The 22,854-nt window shown below is 46.8% G+C and overlaps 1 protein-coding gene across 5 annotated transcripts in view; it reads right to left on the minus strand.

Annotated features, from left to right (window-relative positions):
- Positions 1-1,812: 1,812 nt before the first annotated feature.
- The window catches only part of KIF1B (kinesin family member 1B), a 145,406-nt gene continuing 124,364 nt past the window's right edge, over positions 1,813-22,854 (minus strand). For 4 of the 5 annotated variants that reach the window (XM_081955491.1, XM_081955493.1, XM_081955494.1 and 1 more), the window contains 11 exons: positions 21,683-21,797; positions 20,154-20,287; positions 19,208-19,269; positions 16,511-16,656; positions 14,334-14,573; positions 13,013-13,084; positions 12,806-12,927; positions 11,509-11,658; positions 10,517-10,709; positions 8,863-8,981; positions 1,813-6,141 (listed from right to left, as the gene is read on the minus strand). In XM_081955491.1, coding sequence (XP_081811617.1) covers positions 6,099-6,141; positions 8,863-8,981; positions 10,517-10,709; positions 11,509-11,658; positions 12,806-12,927; positions 13,013-13,084; positions 14,334-14,573; positions 16,511-16,656; positions 19,208-19,269; positions 20,154-20,287; positions 21,683-21,797 — 1,396 coding nt within the window. In that variant the 3' untranslated portion in view covers positions 1,813-6,098. Of the gene's footprint in view, positions 6,142-8,862; positions 8,982-10,516; positions 10,710-11,508; positions 11,659-12,805; positions 12,928-13,012; positions 13,085-14,333; positions 14,574-16,510; positions 16,657-19,207; positions 19,270-20,153; positions 20,288-21,682; positions 21,798-22,854 lie in introns of those variants that run through there. The other variant, XM_081955495.1, reaches the window with a different exon arrangement.

Here is a 22,854-nt window from a genome sequence, read left to right on the forward strand (position 1 = left end):
TTGGAAAGTAGACGAGCCTATTGTGTTTCACCTGTATATATAGTATCTATCCGCCCGTGAGCTTGAATGGACTCCAGAGGATGGCAGGACAGGAAGGCCTGGAGGAACGTTGTCCAGGGTGCCGTGATGGGTCGGACACGACTTCGCAACTAACAGCAGCATTCATCCGCCACCCACCAGTCTCTTAAGCACCTGTTTCACCTAACATCCATCCATCCTCATCATGTGGAAGATGGGAACAGGACTTAAAAGAGCTGAAGGAGCTTCTTGGATGAGAAGCGAAATGTCTTGAAAGAAAAACCAGAAAATTCAGTTGCCTCTTTGGGACAACCAGGACTGAGAATGTCCATAGACTTAATAGTGATTTTTCTTTATTCTGCCTGCCGTGGGCCCCCTCCCACCTTTAGGCCCGCAGGGACCCTCAATTGAAAAAGGAGAAATCCACCAACTTCTAAAGTCTTGTTTTTTCAGCCCAAATTCAGGGTAGCACAAACCTCATCCCAACAATATTGCCTCCTTTGGGTTTTCCTCCTGCTCTGCTCCATTTTTCTGTGTGTCTTCTAAGGTAAAGGTTCCCCCCTCGCACACATATGCTAGTCGTTCCTGACTCTAGGGGGCGGTGCTCATCTCCGTTTCAAAGCCTGAGAGCCAGCACTGTCCGAAGACGTCTCCGTGGTCATGTGGTCCCTATTTTTCTACTGGCATTTTTACATGCCTTCGAACAGCTAGGTTGGCAGAAGCTGGGACAAGTAATGGGAGCTCACTCAGTTACACGGCGCTAGGGATTCGAACCACCGAACCTTTCTGATCAGCAAGCTCAGCATCGTAGCCACTGTCAGCTGGAAGCCAATACGGAAACCTTCTACAAGGATTTCATTCAAAAGGTAGCCCCAAAAGCCCCATGCCTTTGTAAATAAACAACAGTATAAAACGAGCACACACCTTGCTCATACGCTAGTTGTATCTTTATTGTTGTCCACCTTGCTTACTAACATTTCAGTGGTGCAGTTACCATACACAGAGTTAGATTAAGAGTATCTGCATTGCACACCTAAAGGCTATACAGCAAAATGGTTCCAAATTAGTACAAATACATGAAGTCTATTTACAGTTTGTATACCCAAGCTCCAAACATCAGTTATATTTACAAAATAAAACATGGGTTTGCCAGGGAGGGGGAGGGGAACGGAGTGGGGTTTGGGACAAAAGGAGTCAAAAATTAACCGTGTTTTGAATGGATTCCTTCCAACCAGGATGAGATCAGTTCCAAATGAAAAAAAATATTGAGAATTGGATCCAAAAGGCCACTTCAGTTGGGTAGCAAAGAAAGGGGAGGGGGAGGTATGTGAGTGGAGTGGCAGGTCCCTGTTAAAAAACAAAAATACATCTGCAAATGCACCAAGTGAGTGGATCCTAACAAGAGGAAAACTGCAAAGCACAAAGGACTTGGGACAGGAGTGTCCAATCCTGGCTGCATTGAAGACCTGTGGACTTCAACTCCCAGAATTCCCCAGGTCTTAAAAGTGGCCAAGGTTGGACTCCCCGGATTTAGATAATCAATAAATAAGGAATTGGGCTGGGTGTTGCAAGCAGGTTGCTGCGCCAGGAAGCAGAGAAAAATCTTATTGTCCTGCAAAGCTTCAAAATCCGGCCTTCGCTTCGGCAGGTCGTCTTCAGCTGGATGGACTTGAACCCCGCACCGAAGTGGCCATCGGAGCCAAATGTAAAATTCCTCTCCCTGTTCCCTCTCCCCAGGGCTAGTAAGGAAGCAAAGCACGTAATACATTCCTGACACTTTTTTTTTTTAAAGTGTAAGGCGCTATAGCCACCAACGAGGCAGGAGTAATGGTAGTGGATGACTGTTTTCCCCGGACAAACTGAGGTCCTGTTTCGGATACATTCAAGGAACCTTCAAGCAGCAAAGTTAGGTTGTTTTTATTTTTAAATATTCCCTTGTTATTTAAAGCAGCATGTTAGAAATAAATTAAAAAAACTGAACGGAAAAACTATCTTGTACCGCGCGATGCCTGGGTAGACACAGGATTAATTCATGGCGGATCATACAAGACGGAGAAGAGAACAATGGAAGTTGAGGCTTTATGTACAAGAAAAGCCAGCACAAGTACACATCAGTTTACCAAAAAAAAAACCCAAACAAACCCAAATTAAATAATTGCTACAGTGCACCAGGTTAACAAAACGGAAGGAAGGAAAACGTCTTTGCTTGGAAAACACCATCAGGACTTCGCTTGAGTCTTTGGCAGCCCTTTCTAACTTAATGTAATTTTATAACCAAAGGGGCACTGAGCAGAAGAATTGAAGTATGCTGTTTTCAGAGGTAAAAAGGTAAAGGTTCCCCTCGCAATATGCGCTAGTCGTTCCCGACTCTAGAGTGCAGTGCTCATCTCCATTTTAAAGCCGAAGAGCAAGCGCTGTCCAAAGACGTCTCCGTGGTCATGTGACCGGCATGACTAAACGCCGAAGGCGCACGGAACGCTGTTACCTTCCCACCAAAGGGGATCCCTAGTTTTTCTATTTGCATTTTTTACGTGCTTTCAGGTTGGCAGAAGCTGGGACAAGTTGCGGGAGCTCACTCCATTATGGGGCGCTAGGGATTCGAACTGCCGACTTTTCTGATTGACAAGCTCAGCGTCTTAGCCATTGAGCCAACGTGTCCCTATATTGCAAAGGTAGATAGATATAAAAGGATGAATCAACGGACTCCGATTGAATGAAAGGAGTAGATGATTCTGAGATCACAATCAGGGTTCAGCTTCCACCATTTCTTTAACTGGGAACTCTGAAAAGATGTCAACGGTCCATGGTCCTTGCTTGGAGCCGCAGGCCCTGCGCAGAGGGTTGGCTGGCCCGTGGCAGTGGCCTGCAGCTCCGGAGACCGGCCCTAAGAGCTGGCTGGCTCTAGGCCGTGTCGACTGGTTAAATTGTCTGCATTTAGCTTCTGCTGAAATTCAGATTATTTCTTTTTAAAGTGAAGCACGGAGGCGGAGTTTCTTTCTCTGCTTTGCAAGAAAACAGGGCTGGTTAATTTTTTTAGGATGTGTAAGGACTTCCAAAGGGGGGAGAGGGGGGAGAATCATCTTAATTCCCCGAGATCAATTTTAAATCATCCGCCACACGATCAAACCCGAAGCATCTAAAATAAGCAATGGAAGGCGGCTTAAGATTTACACTAAAACCTCTTGCTCACGTAACCATTAGCCCAAGGTGAGGCGGTGTCCTTTGTGTAACCTGTCAGTTACGTCGTAGCCCTTCCGACCCCTTAATGCTCCTATAGAGCACTTTATATAAGTCTCCTCTTGTTACATATGGTGTGGTTTTTCCAGAGCAAATTTTCCAACCAGCTTTGTTACAAGCTCAACAAACAAACATTTATAGTAGTGTAGACGCTATTGCCAGAAAATTCCTTTTTCCAGCTTCAGGCAGATTCCCTCTACCATTTTTATAGCTTAATGCTGGAGTGAGAGTGTCTTTTATTGTGCACCAAAAGAAAAAAAAACCTCGTTATTAAAGTCACTGCAAAATGCCCTCCCTCCCCAAAAATAAAACCAGGTTCTTCACCTTGCAGCCTTGTAGTATGGGTGTTGTGTAATGAAAGTCCCACTGTTAAAGACTCATTTTTAGTGCAATACACCCAAAGCAATCAAACCAAATACGTAACTATGTCCCATTTCAGGATCCAAGTTCCTTTACAGGTTCCCTTCACTCTACGCTAGGGGCGTCCAATTTTGGCAACTTGGAAGATCTGGTGTACTTCAACTCCCAGAATTCCCCAGCCGGGGAATTCTGGGAATTGAAGTGCACAGGTCTTTCCAAGGTGCCAAGACTGGACACCCCAGCTCTGGCGCAGAAGTGGCACAGAAAATGCTCAGAAAATCTCCCCGACTCTACGTCACGGCACACTCTGTGGACGACCACGGCAGAATTAAAAAGAGGGCTTCCCTACCCCAAATGGAAAAGCCCCCACCCCTGGAGGCTCTAGCCAAGGGGATCCCACTAAGGCATTGATCTGAAGGGTTTTTTTGGGGGGGTGGGGTGGAAGTTACACTCTGGGCCAACCCAATGGGATGAATGAAAAGAATTAAACCGCCCGCATGTTTTCTTTTATGTGAGGGGAAATCCTATTTTTGCCTTTCTCTGGGCAGGCCGGTGATTACCAAGGCTCCCTTCTGGGCCCTTCTCTGCCCAGGTTGAGCCGAGATGCTAAAAACCGAAAGGAGACACACACACACACACAGAGACACACAAACCTTCAATTGGAGGATGGAGAAAGCTTGTTTGGAAAGCCCATGAGGTCAGGTTTTTCCCTCTCCGGCTTGCAGGCAAAAGCCGGGAGGAGCACACCCACTTCCACCGTGGAAATAATGCCCTGATAAGCTAGTCGAGAAAGGGGAAGCCTGTCTGGATTTCTTGATAGGAAAGGAGCATTCAGCCGCGCAAGAAGACCCCGGCTGCCGTCTGAATATGAATTCCTTGGGAGGTTTCTGCAGAGGAGGGATAGGAATGTCTAGAACCCCTAAAAGGGAGGGAGATGCCTCCTGCAGGAGACCATCAGTAATTGGGGAGTGTTGGTTAGGCTGCCTTTCCACCAGACTGTTTTCAACTTCCTTCCTGACTCAGGAATGCCAGGGAGGGAGGGAGAGGGAGAGAGGAGAGATAGGAGGAGAGGAGAGAAAGAGGGAGGGAGAGAGAGAGGAGAGATGGGGAAGGGGACAGAGGAGCGAGGGGGGGAGAGACAGAGGAGAAAGGAGTGAAAGAGAGAGAGCGGAGAGAGAGGGAGGGGATAGAGGAGAGAGGGGGAGGAGAGAGAGGGGGAAGGGAGAGAGAGGAGGGGGAGAGAGAGAGAAGGAGACAGGGTAGATGAGAGAGAGAGAGGGAAAGAAGAGGGGGGGAGAAAGGAGCTGAGCTTTAAAGCAGGAATGTTTCTAAAATAGATATAAACGATCCTTCGAAAATGGGGAAGGCAGGGAGATAGCGGCGCTGCCCCTCAGCCCCAATGCTGGTTACATCTCCCCTTTCACCAGATGGACCCCATTTCAAACCCCATTTCCGTCTCCCTCTAGTTGATTCTGCCAAAGCGGAAAAACAGGGGGCTACATTAAGCCAATCCTCTGCCACCTTTCCCATTGTACCGGTTCAAATCCTTCAGGGACGAAGGCAAGATTCCCGGCTTCCCACACGGGGGAGGGAGGGGACGACTGGCTGTGAGATCCACCTGCCCTTGATTCCAGCCCCCCTTCCTGAAGGTCTGAAACCTGCTCATCTGAATCTGCCCCAAAGAGAAAGTTGTAGGCAGCCATCGCTGTAGCCAAGCTGCAAGAGCTGAACTGTTAAGCACCCTCCTGGCGATAACCGATTCCTAACCCAGAGATCCAAAATAATGAGATCCCAAAGTAAATAAATAAATGCAAGATCCAAAGTAAAAGCAACATACACTGGGAAGGGGACGCCCCGCCCCCCAAATTAAAGGGCAGGAGCCTTTCCTGGTGAAACACAGCCTGGCTATTTCCAAGCCATCAAAGCTGGATGGGGGAAAAAAAAACCAAATCCTTGACATCCAGACAAAGACAAACACACTGTAGAGAGCAGGACAGGCGACGTCACTTGGGGTTAGGAACCAAGGGCCCACATGGGAGAGAGAGGGGCAGGAGGAGTTTTCTTTTTCATTTTAACAAAAAAAGTCGTGCATATATAAATATGAACCCCCACTTCCACCACCACCCCCGTTTTCCTCCCTGCTCACCCACACATTTTTTCCCCCCTCCCATCATTTCGTCTTCGGTTTGGCCACATGCGATTACTAGTGTTTTCAACCCTTGAAAAGGGAAAACAAAATTATTAGAAGCATTTTTTTTAAAAGGGAGGGGAGAAGGAAAGGAGGGGGGAGAGAAATAGAGGAGAGAATGTGGGGAAAGTGCTGGAAGTGAGCCAAGTTAAGCCACGGGGGCAAGGGGGGGGGTTAAATACAAGGGAAGGGAGCGACTCAAATATCACAGAGAAAATGAGAAGGGAGGTTTTATCTTATAGCCAAAGATGGATTTGGGAGAAAATAAAAATTGCGCGAGGATTCCCGTGGGACCTCAGTATTTCAGTTGTCCGGAGAGTCTTCGGGCGAGTTTGGACCTGCAGTGGAGAAAAGAGGACAGGAAATGAGTGAGAATTGCCTGGCTGAAGGAACCGCACCTGGCAAAAAGAACACAACGCAACCACACAGACTGTGTCTCTCCTAACCAGCAAGACCCAGATTCAAGTTTATCCTCTTCCTCAAATAGCTGCCTTGAGGCTTTTCAACGCTGCCTGCTAAAATTAAGTCTGGGAGAAAAATACAGCCTGCAAAAGTGGATGCATTCTCCAAAGGTTATTGGAAAATAACTAATCAAATTAGTAATATGAATAAGGATCTTTGTTCTTTAGGGTGTTTTTCTCCTTATAATCATTTTGCTACTGAAACAAGCGGGGGCTGGATTTGAATCCTGAAGAAGATGGTTCATGTAGAAATTACTTGATCTCTCTAATAGAGGAAGAATATCTGTTGATCTGAGGTCCTTGAAGATCCTGCAGCAAGCACAACAGGAAACCTGTTCTGACCGAGGCTTCCCAAGAGCAGGAAGCAGACTCCTTGTCCTGACAAAAACCCCTTTTATTCATTGACTGAATTCTGCTCATTCACCTCCAGCAAAGACTTTCGAGGGAGGATTTACGGTCACAGACCTTCTCTGGCTTGGAGAGCTGCCAGGCCGGTATCTGCAGAACTTGGCAAGGAGCCTCAGAGAGTCAGGAACCAATGAAGCAAATTAATGGTCTCCTGCAAACTCCACTCCCCTTTTGCCCCTCTTTTATGTCCTCTGGGAGGGGCCATTCATCGTCCACCTGTGGCCTTACTCCCAAGTCGACCCCTGTTCTTTAGCTGTTCCCTTCGTCTGGCAGCTCTGTGTATGCTCACACTGGGAACAGGCTCCAGCTATTCTTCTGCCTCACTGATGTTTGACACTGAAGGCAGCTGATTACTGGCATATGGCCCTGGCCCCCTCTCTGCCTCCAACACAGAGCCCTCATCAGAGCCTTCCCCAGACTCCAGGACTGGCCCATGTTCCTCCCCAACCTCCTCACTGTCCGAATCTGCTGGCAGCTCCCCTGGCAGGCCACAACACGTGAGATATCTTTTGGTTCCCCATTGCCACATTGTCACTGAGCGGCACTGTTTTAAATGTGTGTGGGTGGGCTGACAGGCCTGGTGAAGTCCGAAATCCTATGAACCCTCCGGTGACTTCTATGCTTCTGCCTTTCAGTAAGACTTCCTTGTTTAAAAGAGGTTCCCAGACTCATCTGTTCTCCCATCGTCTGCTAGTAGTGAGAAAGGCTTTTTAACTTCCTCTTTGCGGATCAACATCTCTTTTTTTCTGTGTAACCGATTCCCTCGCTTCTCATCCGTTTTGCAACACTTCCTCTGGAAGGAGACCCTCCCACCTGCTTTCCTTGCACCCCTGAAATTTCCACCAGCCCCTCTCTGTGCCTCCCCAGCCTCTTTTCGGTCGATGCATGCTATTCCCATTTCAGGGTTTTAACCAGGTTTATGAGGATGGTCTGTGTGCTTCAGTAGTGGGATTCAAAATTTTTCACTACTGGTTCTGTAGGCGTGGCTTGGTGGGCGTGGCAGAGGAAGGATACTGTAAAATCCCCATTCCCTCCCCACTCCAGGGAAAGGATATTGCTAAATCTTCATTCCCACCCCACTCCAGGGGAAGGATACTGCAAAATCCCCATTCCCTCCCCACTCCAGGGAAAGGATATTGCTAAATCTTCATTCCCACCCCACTCCAGGGGAAGGATACTGCAAAATCTCCATTCCCACCCCACTCCAGGGGAAGGATACTGCAAAATCTCCATTCCCTCCCCACTCCAGGGGAAGGATACTGCAAAATCCCCATTCCCGCCACACTCCAGGGGAAGGATACTGTAAAATCTCCATTCCCTCCCCACTCCAGGGGAAGGATACTGCAAAATCCCCATTCCCGCCACACTCCAGGGGAAGGATACTGTAAAATCTCCATTCCCTCCCCACTCCAGGGGAAGGATACTGCAAAATCTCCATTCCCTCCCCACTCCAGGGGAAGGATACTGCAAAATCCCCATTCCCTCCTGATCAGCTGGGACTCGGGAGGCAGAGAATAGATAGGGGCAGGGCCAGTCAAAGGTGGGATTTAGCGGTTCTCCGAACTACTCAAAATTTCCGCTACCGGTTCTCCAGAACTGATCAGAACCTGCTGAATACCACCATTGGTGCTCTCACTCTGCTAGCATCTGCAGGTGAAGTGGCCCTAGGAGGGTTATGACCAAGGGACTACATATCTAGTTTTGCATGTACTGGCAGCAGCAAGGATTGCATTTGCAAAATATTGGAAAAACGAGAACACCTCGTTGCAATTCGGAAAAATGTTAGATTGTGCTGAGATGGACAGACTGAGTTTAAAATAAAAGATAAAGACGACACACAGTATTACTTGACATGGAATAGATTTTATGAGTGGTTAGAGACAAGAGGTAGAAATTAGAGGAAAAAAGATGACTGCTATGTATGAATTAAATATAAAGATAGTTTATAAATATAAATATGCTAATATAATCAACAAAAGTACAAATAAGTCAATATAAAGAGAAATTTTGCTAAAACTACTCTGTTACATGGCTAGTATTGCTATCAGTATATGTGTTAATATTTCTCTCCGTTGTTTCTTTATTTTTCTCTTGTAAATGATGTGCCCTGACAATGCACTGTATTCAAAAATATTTATGAATAAAAACAAAACAAAAAAAGTTCCAGCAGCCCCGGCGTGTCCCTCTTACCGTATCGTGCCGGCAAGAAGGGGGTTGAAGGCGTACAGCCAGTCGCTCATGTCTTTGTCGTTGAGGGCTTGAAGGAGGACGCCGCGGTGTCTGGTGCAGACGGCAAAGGTATTTGGTGTCTAAAATGCAAAAATAATTTAAAAAAGAAATATACGATAGGGCATTAAAAAAAGAAAAGAAAAGAAAGTCTTAAACAAAAAAAAATTGTAATATTTTACATATTAGAAGAAAATATTAGAAAAAAAGTAAAAGAGAAAAAAAGCCAGTTCAGTTTAAAAATTAAAAAGTGTTTGTAAAAGTTCCAGCAATAAAAGAATTTTTAAAAAATAACACACTAAATTTGACTCAGGCTTAATCTCACCGCTTGACCTCTTCTGTCTTCAATTTTAACTTTACTTTTAATCTCACTAAATCGACAGACTTTCTCTCCAGCTTTTCTTCCGTTCTGGAGCTGTCCCAACTTCAGCAGCTTTAACGGCTGTTTCTCCGCCGCCGGAAAAAGGGCTTCTCCTGGATCCACCAGGGACTTTGCAGTGTTCCTGGGATCAACAGGATGTGCCCTTCTCTATCACCGTCTCTACAGGACGGTTTAGGTCCAAAAGGACCGTCCAGCGGCAGAGACATCGATCTTGGAGCTTCAAGATCGCACGTTGTACCATTGCAACGCCAGCCCCGCCTCCCTCCTCTAAAAAATTAAACATGCCGGCATTTTAAGCATTCTTTTTTTTCCTTCCATGATTTTCAAGCCTCCACAATTGTTGGTTAGCCAATATCGGCTTTACAGAATCATGAAAGTTTGAAAATTTTTGGCCAGGTTTTCAGATAAATTGTGGCCCCTTCCTCCCCAAGGGGAATCCTTCTTGATCTAAACAGAGTTCGAAGGCCATCTTACAATCGTGGTGGGATTTGGGACCAAGGAGGGGATCACTTAAATATGAACCAGCCGTGTGCGGCAGCAGCCAGAACAGCTAATACAATTCCTTGGTTGCATAAACGGAGGCACGGAATCAAAAATCATGTGGAAAATTAGTACCCGTTTTTATAAAGCCTTAGTAAGGCCACCCCTGGAATACTGCATCCAGTTTTAGTCACCATGTGACAAAAAAAGTGTGGAGACTTTGAAAAAGTGCAGAGAAAAGCAACTCAGACGATTAAGAGCTTGGAGACTAAAATGTAGGAAGGACGGTTGCAGGAAGAATGGGGTCTGGCCAGTCTAGAGAAAAGAAGGACCAGGGGAGACATGATAGCAGTCTTCCAATATCTCAGGGGCTGCCACAAAGAAGAGGGGGTCAAACTGTTCTCCAAACTACCCGAAGGCAGGACAAGAAGCAGAATGGGTGGAAACTAATGATGGAAAGAAGCAACCTGGAATTAGGGAGAAACTTCCTGACAGTGAGGACAATCAACCCAGTGGGAACAGAAGTTGCCTCCAGACATTGTGGAGGTTTTTAAGAAGAAACTAGATAGCCACTTGTCTGAAATGCTATAGGCTCTCCTGCTTGAGCAGGGGGCTGGACTAGAAGACCTCCAAGGTCCCTTCCAGCTCTATTCTGCTTGGTTTTAGTTTCCTCTTTCTGCGCCCAGGACAAGGTGATCTCTTTGTAATTTCCCAGGGGTGAAGAGTCTGCTCTGAATTTCTGGAGCTGCCACTGACCTTCACCATGGCTTGCTGATCCTCACTGTACTCCACCTGAGCCGTGGAGAGGTTGATGATGCCCCTCTCCACTGGGTCCTTGTCGCTGTTGTAGATGAAGACATACGGGCGGCGCACCACCACAAAATGTTTGGCCCACGAAGGGGAGAGCGGCTCCTTGAAGTGAAGGTAGCCTTTCTTGGAGACCACAGACCTGGAAGCAGAGCCCAGCACATAACAGACCATCAGGGCAGGGAGCCTGATTGGTTAGAGCACCAGGAAAACCCTCCCCTTCCCAGTTGGAGGAAAAGCTATGTGTTCTAACCTAGGCTTCCCAAGAGCAGGAAGTAAACTCCTTGTCCAGACAAAAACCCCTTCTATTAATTGGCTGTGAATTCTGCTCATTCACATCCAGCAAAGTCTTTCCAGGGAGGATTTACGGTCACAGACCTTCTCTGGCTTGGAGAGCTGCCAGGCCGATATCTGCAAAACTTGGCCAGGAGTCTCAGAGAGTCAGGAACCGATTAAGCGAACTAATTGTCTCCCGCAAACTCCACTCCCCTTTCGCTGCTCTTTTATTCCCTCTGGGAGGGGCCGTTCATTGTCCACCTGTGGCCTTACTCCCAAGTCGACCCCTGTTCTTAGCTATTCCTTTCGTCTGGCCACTCTGCACATGCGCACACTGGGAACAGGCTCCAGCTGTTCTTCTGCCTCACTGATCTCCGACTCTGAAGGCAGCTGATAACTGGCATACGGCCCTGGCCCCCTCTCTGCCTCCGACACAGAGCCCTCATCAGAGCCTTCCCCAGACTCCAGGACTGGCCCATCTTCCTCCCCAACCTCTTCACTGTCCGAATCTGCTACCAGCTCTGCTGGCTGCTGGTGGGCCACAGCACTATGAATCAGACCCCCCCACCCCAGAAGATGGGATGGAGCAACGCATCTTCAAAACAGGGGATGTTGGCTTTTCTCCCTGTTCTGAATGGCACCTTCCTTGCAATAAGGATTCTTACCCAGGTCGGATTTCCTCAATATCCGGAACAAGGTTCAAAAACTCGTTTTTCCCGGCCCTGGCCAAATAAGAAACTTCAGCAGGGGGTGTCAGCTGGAATGGTTCTGCCTCCAGCCCAGGACTAGAGGCCCGAGAATTTGCTTCAGGAGTTCTTTGGTTTTAAAAAAAGAAAGAAAACAGTTCAAAGTGAAACAATGTGGTTAGTTTTAAAGTTAGGTGCCCTGCAAAGGCAGAAAAACACTGACTGGATTCATTAAAGTGTCATGATCAGTTCAGAGTCAAACAAACCCACAACAATCATGGCTCCAAGTTATTTCAGGAGATCTTTGGGGTTATTTATCTGGGCTCTTTATAAACCTGGATTAAGGGGTCCTTGGTTCCCTCTGAGCTTGGTGGTTTTCTTGCAGACATTTCATTACCAAACTAGGTAACATCATCAGTGCTTAGGAAACGTCTGCAAAAAACCAAGCAAGCTCAGAGATCACCAAGGATCCCTCATGTCAACTCTGAGCTACAAATATTCTTTCTTTCTTTCTTTCTTTCTTTCTTTCTTTCTTTCTTTCTTTCTTTCTTTCTTTCTTTCTTTCTTCTTTCTTACTTTCTTTCTTTCTTCTTTCTTTCTTTCTTTCCTTTCTTTTTCTTCCTTCCTTCCTTCTTTCTTCCTTGTTTTTTTCTTTTTCTCTCTGCCTCTTTTCCTTCCTTCCTCTCTTCCTCCCTTTGGTCCTAGCACTGATGATGTTACCTAGTTAGGGTCATGAAACGTCTGCAAGAAAACCACCAAACTCAGAGAGCACCAAGGATCCCTCATGTCAACTCTGAGCTACAAATATTCTTCCTTCCTTCCTTCCTTCCTTCCTTCCTTCCTTCCTTCCTTCCTTCCTTCCTTCCCTTTCTTTTCTTTCTTTTCCTTCCTTCCTTCCTTCTTCCTTCCTTGTCTTTTTTCTCTTTCTCTCTTTTCCTTCCTTCCTCTCTTCCTCCCTTTGGTCCTAGCACTGACGATGTTACCTAGTTAGGGTCACGAAACATCGCCAAGACAACAAAGCCAGCTCAGAGAGCACCAAGGACCCTCTTCATGTCAACCCTGAGCTACAAATATTCTGCTTTATTGAAACCTGGATTAAATTATGGCACCTCCGCCCCCCTCCAAAAAGCAGAGGTTGCCTTGAAAGCAGGCCTCCATCAGGATGAACAGGGCCGGGGAGAGAGGGCAGGGGGAGAGAAAATTTCTTCCCAGGCCAGAGAGAGAGAGTGCTTAGGAGGCTCTGTCACGGGACGGGCGTCAACTCAGCTCCACTCACTTCTGATCCACGGAGTTGTACCTCGAATCCGACAGCGAGGGGCAGGTGGTGGACGGGGTGAGGGTGGAGCTGCTGAAGCTGGAGACCGAAGAATCCCGCCCGATGGGAGAGATGTCGGACAGCTGGAAGAAGGAGACAATGACGCTCAGCTGGGTCCTTCGATGGAAGAAAGCTCGTGTTGCCCTGCGGGTTAAGCGCTTGGCTTACCTTACAATCACTGATGCTGTTGTAGACCTGGTTAAGTTCGCGGTTGAAAGAATGAGTAAGAAGCTGAAGGCACTGCAAAGAAAGCGTGGATTAGGACGGAGGTGGTGTCAGGCCTGCAGTCATATTCCTTTTAGGATCTTTGGCCCTGCCACACTCTCTATTAGTTTACTATGCTGTTTCATTAGTGGGGTAATTGGGAGGGGGGAATAGTAAGGAAAAAATCGTAGACTCCAGGCTGTATAGGGGTCGCTTACAGTATTTAGTGCATTGGAAGGATTACCCTTTGTCCGAAGCTACTTGGGTGAAAAGCTGGGACGTAAAAGCGGATAAGTTAGTAAAACAATTCCTTGAGAAGTTTCCCGATAAGCCAAAGGATGGGGGGGGGGGGGGGAAGAGGTGGTTAATTTTGTTATGTTAACTTTTATGTTATTCTCTTTTCAGGAAACGTTTTCCTTCTGAGGAGAGGCCGCCTGTCAGGCCTGCAGTCACATTCCTTTTAGGATCTTTGGCCTGCTACACTCTCTTATTATTTTACTATGCTGTTTCATTAGTGGGATAATTTGGAAGGGGAATAGTAAGGAGTAGAATTGTAGGATGTGTTGTTGTCAAAGTAAAACATTCCTTTCTTGAAGCCCAAGGTCATTCTTTGTCTCTGCAACTCTGCACCTGACCGGAAGTGGATGGGTGGAGATGCCAGCGTGGTAGAGGAAGATTGGACCATGTGGGCCCAATCTTTGGCCAAAGTAAAGATGGCTGGGGGTTTCTGGGAGTTGAAGTCCAGGCATCTTAAAAATTGCCAAGGCTGAGGAAACATAGAGAGGGGGGCCCTATTTGGGGGGAGGGGGAGGAAAGTGGGGGGAGAAGGCAGGTTCGCAAACACCACATCCACAACCATCACATACCACCTGGTGTCAACTCTGAAGTTGGCCTGACTGAGGCCATCTTAGAGGCTTCAGTGTTGCCACAACAGGAGAGGAGGGTTAGGGAGGGGGAAAATAGAGATAGCTGGGGGTTTGCAGCCAAAACAAAATAATTTCCCCTGGGAACCAAGGACATTCCAACAAGGGGCTGAAGAGAGGAGGAGTAATGTTACCAAGCAACTGGACAGCACCCTGATAGGACCCTGTGACTGTTTGTTTGGGAAAAGGGGGAAAACATTTACTTTTAATCAGGGGAAACCCATGGGAAGCTTTAGAGTCAGTTTTCACCAGCCTGTGCCAATATGATAGACATTAAAACTGTGCTTTGAGGAATCTGCCTGCCTCGGAGTTCTGTTTGTTATGGGTGTATTACTTGGAACCCTGACAGGCGGGCTCGGTACCTTGGTAGCTAGCTCCTTCTCCCGCTCCACGAGACTCTCGATGTCGGCCGAGTCGTAGCCGCTGCTCTCGCTGGGGGTGATAGCGCTCTCAAAAGTGGTGGACGAGATCTGCGAGGAGATGCTGGTGGAGGTGCTGAGGGTGCTACTACTCAAGCTGTGGGAGAGCGAGTCACTCAGGGACTTGGGGAGGCCGTCGCCCAGCTTCTCACGCAACAGCAGAAAGTGACGCGTCTTCTCCACCTGGGCAGCAAGAGAAGAAGCCAGGGAGAAGATTATAGAATAAGCAATCCAGGCGACATATTATTAAATTAAGGGGGGTGGGGGTGGGAATAGAAAAGTACTAAGATACAAATATAAAAATGATACAAGTGGATTTATGACAGGGAAAGAAAATGTGGAAGAGGAAATCCATTTTCATGTAAATATGAAGCCGGGACCGCTGGAATGCCACCCCGAAAATCCATCAGAGAAAGAAAACAAGCAAGGGCAACAACAAAAGGAGGAAGGAAGAGGAGAGAAAAGAAGAAAGGGTAAAGGAGAGGAAGCAAGGGAGGGGAAATAAGAGTAGGAGAGAGGGCAAGAAGGAGAAGGAGAGAGGAGGAGAGGGGGAGAGGGAGGGGAAGAAGAAAAGAGGAAGGAGAGGAGGAAAGAAGAAGGTCAGAGAAGGGAGGTTGGGAAGAAGGAAGGAGCAGGGTTGTTGCAAAATAAGATGGAGATATGGGGTGGCAAGGAAGTGACCCCAATTGTGTTTTTTATATTCATAAGCGGATGGTGATAAATGCTAGGAGTCAACAGATAAATGTTAATAGTATGTGTACGAGAATGTATAATTGTGAATGTATATGGAAAGGAAAAAAAAATAAAACCTTTTAAAAAGAAGAAGAAGAAGAAGAGGAGGAGGAGGAGGAGGAGGTGGAGGTGGTGGTGGTTCCTCCTGTGACTTCTAAACTGGAATGTGTGCCTGCGATCCCCACCCCACCCCTCCAAACTACGAAAAGCATTGGGTCGGGGAGACTGGGATGGATCCGGCAAGAAAGGACATGTGCAGGAAGAAGGACAGGTCCCAAAGGTGCTTTTTTCCCCCAAGAGGCAACTGGATTTTCTGGTTTTTCTTTGAAGATGTTTTGCTTCTCATCCAAGAAGCTTCTTCGGCTCGGACTGGATGGTGGGGAATGGAAGGATTTATGGAGTCCTAGTGAACAACCATTTAAATATGAACCAGCCATGTGCTGCAGCTGCCAAAAAAAGGCAATACAGTTCTAAGCTGCAAAAACAGAAGGATAGACTCAAGATCACATGAAGTGTTAATACCACTTTATAATGCCTTGGTAAGGCCACACTTGGAATACTGCATTCAGTTTTAGTCTCCACGATGTAAAAAAGATGCTGAAACTCTAGAAAGAGTGCAGAGAAGAGCAACAAAGAGGATTAGGGGACTAGAGGCAAAAACGTATGAAGAACAGTTGCAGGAACTGGGTCTGTCTAGTTTGATGAAAAGAAGGACTAGGGGAGACACGATAGCATTGTTCCAATATCTCAGGGGTTGCCACAAAGAAGAGGGAGTCAAGCTATTCTCCAAAGCACCTGAAGGCAGGACAAGCAATGGGTGGAAACTAATCCAGGAGAGAAGCAACCTACAACTAAGAAGAAATTTCCTGACAGTTAGAACAATTAATCAGTGGAACAGAAGTTGCCTCCAGAAGCTGTGAATGCTCCAACACTGGAAGTTTTTAAGAAGAGATTGGATAACCATTTGTCTAAAGTGATGTAGGGTTTCCTGCCTAAGTGGGGAGGGGGGGTGGACTAGAAGACCTCCAAGGTCCCTTCCAACTCTGTTATTCTATTCTATTCTCAATCCTTTTTGGGGGGGATTTATATTATGGATTTATAGGATTTATGTACTTAAATCCTTCCATTTCCCCACCATCCAGTCAGAACTGAAGAAGCTTCTTGGATGAGAAGCGAAACGTCTTCAAAGAAACACCAGAGAGTCCAGTTGACGCACCTTTGGGACATCCAGGACCTGGAGGACTGAGAATCTCCACAGACAAAGAGGGGCAGGAACAATGAAGAACTTCAGCGGCTTCGGGGAGAAATTCCACCAACAGGAAGAAACAAAGCAAAGGAATCCCTGCCCCTCCCCTCCCCTCCCGGTTCCTGCTCCTTTGGGCCCCCACCTCGTGCAGCAGCTCCAGCTTCTCCAGTTCCCACTGGTGCTCCAGGATCAGGCTGTCTCCTCGGGGTCTCCACCCTGCCAGGTTCTCTTCCCCTCGGACGTAGGCCACAGAAGTATCCAGGACTTTCCTTCTCCTCCTCTGCATTCCTGAAACATTAAAAACCGGGTTCAGTTCAAGTCAGTTTCCAACGCGCCAGGAGGGAAGGTCACGACCTTCTGCTCCATAACTGAACAAAGGAAGTCCCGTTGCCTTTTGAAAAAAAAGCCCCTTCGGGACAACCGTGTCCTGGATGACTGCGAATCTCCATAGACAAGGGGCAGGATAGGGGAAGAAAAAAGGGAAAAGGAGAAGAAGAAATAGAAGGGAAGTAGGAATAGTGTCAGTCCTGCAGCCATCTTTCTTTTGGATCTTTGGCCCGCCACTCTTTCTATTATTCTACTATGCCTTTTCTATTTCTATTGAGGGGGGAGTAAGTAAATCTTTATTACGGTCAAAGACCAGCAATACACGTTAGGTTTTTTTTACAATGTGTTAAAAAGTACTGACATTAAGATATACCCGTATTTTTCGCCCTATAAGACGCTCCGGAATATAAGACGCACCCAATTTTAAAGGAGGAAAATCTAGGAAAAAAAGATTCTGAACCAAATACTATAGTAAAATATTTTATATCAACCGTATAAAGTTAACAGCAGTTTAAGAACAATTTTATGTCAACCCTGTAACATATTAAGAACTATCTTTACTCTCATTAACAGTCAGTAAAGTCAGTAAACAGTGAAAGTAACAAAAATAAGGCTGTAATGTTTTTATTTGAACCCCAAGAATTCCTCTTCTTCGCTGCTATCAGAAATGAGGAAGGACAGATCCACGCAGTCATTGTCATCGCTTTCTTCCTCACTGGTGTTTGCCTGCCCCATTTTTAGATGACCCAGGTGGCTACATTCGGCGTGTAAGACGCAACCAGATTTTCACCCTCTTTTTGGGAGTAAAAAAGTGCGTCTTATAGGGCAAAAAATACGGTAATTAAAAAGTATTGACCTTAAAAGTGGAAAACAACATACGTGTTCTCAGATTGTTCGGGTCACTCCTTGGTTTACCCGGGTGCAACGCCGTTACGTATAGGAGTAAAATACAATGGTCCAAAGATTGTTAGAGATATGTCCAGATAATTGGTACAAGGTGACAACTATGCTTCTGTAGCCAATTATTTTCTTATGGACATTGCAGCAACACAGAACTTTGCCACTGCGTACGTGGTAACCGGGTTAGTGTCCTGGAGGAGAAAGCCTAGATAAAAATTGTCTGCCCTCCCTGTCAACCCCTCTAATAAGGGGAGAATATGTGCAGACCTACAAGCTCTGTATAGCTGGCAGTGTAATAGAACTATCTTCCACTTCTCCTTTACCACATATACAAACCCGTTCTGCTACAGGTGTTCTCTTATACCTGCCCTGGAGGAGTGCTGAAGGAAGAATGTTAAATCTGGCTCTGAAGAAAGCTATTCTTTGTTTTGGGAAGATCAGGTCATTTAGAGATCTTGATACAATACAATACAATACAATACAATACAATACAATAGTAGAGTTGGAAGGGACCTTGGAGGCCTTCTAGTCCAACCCCCTGCCTAGGCAGGAAACCCTATACCGTTTCAGACAGATGGCTATCCAACATCTTCTTAAAGACTTCCAGTGTTGGGGCATTCACAACTTCTGGAGGCAAGCTGTTCCACTGATTAATTGTTCTAACTGTCAGGAAATTTCTCCTCAGTTCTAAGTTGCTTCTCTCCTTGATTAGTTTCCCCCCATTGCTTCTTGTTCTACCCTCAGGTGTCTTGCCGATTCCCACGCACCCTGTTTGATTCTGTCCCTACTGTGGAGAGGCAACCTATTTAGTTCTTCTTGGAACTCCATGTCCTTCCTTCTATTAATTAATTTTTTAAAAAAAAATATCTATTGAGGGGAGGATTGTACAGAGTTAGATGCGATGTAGCCATAACAAAATTCCTTCTAGAAAGCCAAGGTCATCCTTTGTCTTTGCACCTCTGCACCTGACCGGAACTGGATGGGTGGAAATGCCAACATGGCAGTAGAAGATTGGACCGCGTGATGGACTTGTGGGGTGTGGAGGGCAAGATCTTGAACTTTCAACTGGGTGGGGAAAACCAGGAAGCTTTCAGATTCGGGTTTCCCCAGATGTGCCAACATGGCTCTCTTAATCAATTGAAATTTCGAGTAATACTCTGATTTACTTTTGGATGCTGTTTGGAACCCTGACATGTGGGAGACAGGGCTGGAAAGGGAAGTAGAGAAGGGAACGGAGAGGAGAAAAGAGGAAAGGAGAGAAGGAGAGAAGAAGGGAGGGAAAGAAGGAAGAAGGAGTAGGGTTGTCACAAAATAAGATGGGTGAATGGGACAGTAGGAAAGCAATCTCGATTATATCGTTAATTGTAGGGGGAGAAAAACTGTTATAAATGTTAAAAGATAGTACACATGAATAATAATCGTTATGAGATTGCATATTTGTGAATGTACGTATGAGAAATATAAATAAAAAAACTTAAAAAATAAAAGACAAGGGGCAGGAATAAAATAAATTCACAAATCAACCCGGTTCAGGAAAAAAAATATGGAGGAATTTTTCTTTTTTTTTTTCTTTTCTTTTTGGCATATTCATAAAAAAGGGACGTCTTCTGACCTGGACTTCCGGTGTCTGCCATTTTGCACAAGCTCAGCTCGTAAATCCCGGTGACTCGGTTGCTGCTTGCAAAGAGGGAGGCAGGAGGAGAAAAAAAAAACCAAAAACGATAATTTGAGAAAACAAGGCAGTTTCCGAAAAGGGGCAAGCTCTCCATGCATCATTACGCTGGTCCATACTGGAGTTAATTCATCAGAGCAATAGCGCAATAGCCCTTAGACTTGTATACCGCTTCACGGTGCTTTTTCAGCCCTCTCTAAGCGGTTTGCAGAGTCAGCATCTCTTGCCCCCCAACAATCGGGGTCCTCGTTTGACCCACCTCGGAAGGACAGAAAGCTGAGTCAACCTTGAGGCATTGAGGGTCAAACTGCTGGCAGCCGGCAGAGTTAGCCTACAATACTGCTTTCGAACCACAGCCACCACCATGGCTCTTGTAGCAATAGCGCTTAGGCTTATCTACCGCTTTACAGTGCCTTCTCTAAGCGACATCTTGCCCCCAACAATCTGGGTCCTTTATTTTATGGATCTCGGAAGGGCGGAAGGCTGAGTCAACCGTGAGCCTGATGAGATTCGAACTACCAAATTACAGGCAGCCGGCAGACAGCAGAAGTAGCCTGCAGTACTGCACTCTAACCACTGCGCCACCACGGCTCGTACATTTGCCATATAACAAATATACTTTTATTATTACAGAGGAATACCTGCTTCCCTTTTTTATCTCAACTGAAAGAATCTTTGACATATTCCTGGTCAGCCTGAAACGAGAGTCCTCTGCTTTGGCCGCTCACTTGACGATCTCCAAGAACCAACTCAATCAATCTTTTGAAATTTCATGAGGAGGTTTTTCGAGAGACCAAGAGACCGGAAACTAGGCAGCCCACAAGCCCTCCCGCCCACCATGGGTCTCGTGGCCCTTGGACTGCCCCGGGGGAGCGATCTGACTTACGAGTCTGGCGACTTAGAGTAGCCACGTCCAAAGAGACTCCGCAGCGAGCGGGGGGGAGAAATCTTGGCGTCTCGCGAGTAGAAGACCATGCAGATGTCTTTCGTGATGACGGCTGGTTGGATGCAGTGATCCAGCTGGAAGGGAAGAAAACAGCTGGATCACTTTCACCATCGATGATGGGCAACGTACAAGCGAACAGGTGGTGGCACCTCAGCTCTCTTTGGCACAGGTGTGTGTGGCACGAGTGGAGATGAACCCACATACTTCTAGCTCCACATTTATTATGCTTTATATCATGGGTTATTAGGGACGCGATGGCTCAGTGGCTAAGACACTGAGTTTGTCGATCAGAAAGCTCGACGGTTCGAATCCCTAGCGCCGCATAACGGAGGAAGCTCCCGTGACTTGTCCCAGCTTCTGACAACCTAGCAGTTCGAAAACACGTTAAAAAAAATGCAAGTAGAAAAAATAGGGATCACATTGTGGGAAGGTAACAGTGTTCTGTTCCCCAGCCTGGGGCATTGGCAGTCCACAAGTCTTAAAAAGTTGCCAAGGGTGAACCCTCTATATGGAATGACCGACTGAACAATCTTCATTGGATCAGAATTTACCCCTCTATTTAAAATCATGTGAAGTCACTTAACAGGAAGAGGAATGACACACGTCTCTTAGGAAATAACACTCTAAAAAGTCAAATATGTACTTTATACTTGGTTCTTGGAGCTGTAGAGCTACAGGCTGTTAAGTAATTAAAGACTTAATCTTGGCTGGTTTTGAGCTTTCCGGTAGAAAACAAAAAATAAGAAAATGAGTTGCATTCTGAATAAGCATAAAAATATCAAATGTTGATTGATTTCACTAGCCTTAAGAGTTCCTAAAGTCTTTACTCCTATTTTGAGATTTCACAGCGCAGGGATGTATTTATCGACTGAATACCAAAGAGAGTCCCCGCAGGCAGAACGCTAGCATGTCAGGGACTGCAGGTTCTTATTCCCGAGCGGCTTTGCTCGCTCTAGTTTTTCGCTTACGGAAGAGGGACCACTTGTAACAATCCAGACCAATCATAAGTGCTCATCTTGGTGAGAAAAAAGTCGCTGCCTAAGGGTTAGGCTTAGAGCTGCACAGGTAGCGGGTAAAATAAAAATGGCCCATCACCGTGATGGTGAACCTACGGCCCTCTCTATGAGCACGCGTGCCGTCCATTGCCAGCTGATTTTCTGGTTTCTCGCTTGCACATGTGCACTGGTCAGCTGGTCTTCGCGGGCACTGGAGCACCGGAAAACAGCCCCCAAACAGGTATGCGCGCACCAGCCAGTTGGTCTTCGAGCTTCTGGTGCAGACAGTTCTCAGTTTGGGCACTTGGTGCCGAAAGAGTTCGCCATCACCGGCCTAACAATTTAAGAATTTAGAAAGGGGGATTCCCTCTTGGGGGGGTGGGGTGTCCCTGTTTTTTTAAAAAAGAGAATTTCAACTTCTCCTTTCGCCCTTCCGTCAGGCTGAAGCTCTGAGACCAGACGATGCAACCTCACCTCCAGGTAAGCCGAGAGGGTCATGTAGATCTTCTCCGCGTAGGGGGTCACCCGGTTCAAAAGAAGGGAGTTATGCAGGGAGCTGTCCCAGACAGCCTCAAAGCGGTAGAAAGTTCTGGAAAACAACAACAACAATAATAATAATCAAAGGCTACGATCTGATGCTCCAGTGCGGAGGTGCCTCTCCCAGCTGTGGCTGAGCAACCATCCTGAATAAGCTTAGAGCAGGGGTATCAAACTCAAGACCCCGAGAGCCAGATCCAGCCCGCGGGGTGCTTAGATCTGGCCCGTCGTGGAAACAACGAAGGACCAGCCGCGGTGCCTCTACCAGCGAAAACGGAGCGCTTGAGGGCCGCGCACGGCCCTCCCGAGCTTCCGTTTTTGCCGGCAGAGGCTTGCGGGAGGCCATTGCAGCCAAAAATGGGAGCTCCAAAAATGGAGGCAGACCGCTTGTGCCTCCCTCCACAGGCGCCCCCCCCCGACACGAATGATGTCATGCTGGCCACACCCACCCTGGCCACGCCCCCCCCCCCCAGGTCAAACACAACCCTTTTAATTGAGTTTGACACCCCTGGCTTAGAGCAATTCTTGGAAGGTGGAAGGAAGCTGGCCCCTTTTTCTAAGTTTTTACACCCACGTCCTTGGACTTCCTCTCACTTAACTGCCAACCTCAATTTTGCAACGGTGGGTGTCTCAATATCAAACCAACCCACGCTTCCTGGCTTAGGAATCTACCTGGCATTCAGAACTAAGAATGAGAAGCAGAGGGAACGGTGGCTACCTTTCCATGGACAAACAAGGAAGAAGGGCCTGGCTTTTGTTTTGTGAAGGTGGCCCTGGCTAGCTAAAATTTCTGAAGGTTTGTTTGTTACCCTCTTGAAGGAAACACAATTGCGTGGCCCAGCCCTGCCCTACAGCTATTCCATAACCTGCTTCAGCTCTTCTAAATCTGGATAGACCTGCTTTGCCGGGTTAAAAGAAAGTGAATCTTGCACAGGAAAGCAAGAAGTAACCATGAACACCATCAATATTAAACTGAGCCTGCCTTTAAGATGCTGAAATACACCACGTAAGCTAAGCGGAGAGAGTGGAAGGGGGGGGGAGAGGAGGAGAGAGGGAAGTAGAGGTGAGGAAAAGCGTAGGAGAGAGAGAAGGAGCGGAATAGAGGAGAG

Source organism: Natrix helvetica (genome assembly GCF_964273705.1).
Source record: "Natrix helvetica genome assembly, chromosome: 5".
NCBI classification, from domain to species: domain Eukaryota; kingdom Metazoa; phylum Chordata; class Lepidosauria; order Squamata; family Natricidae; genus Natrix; species Natrix helvetica.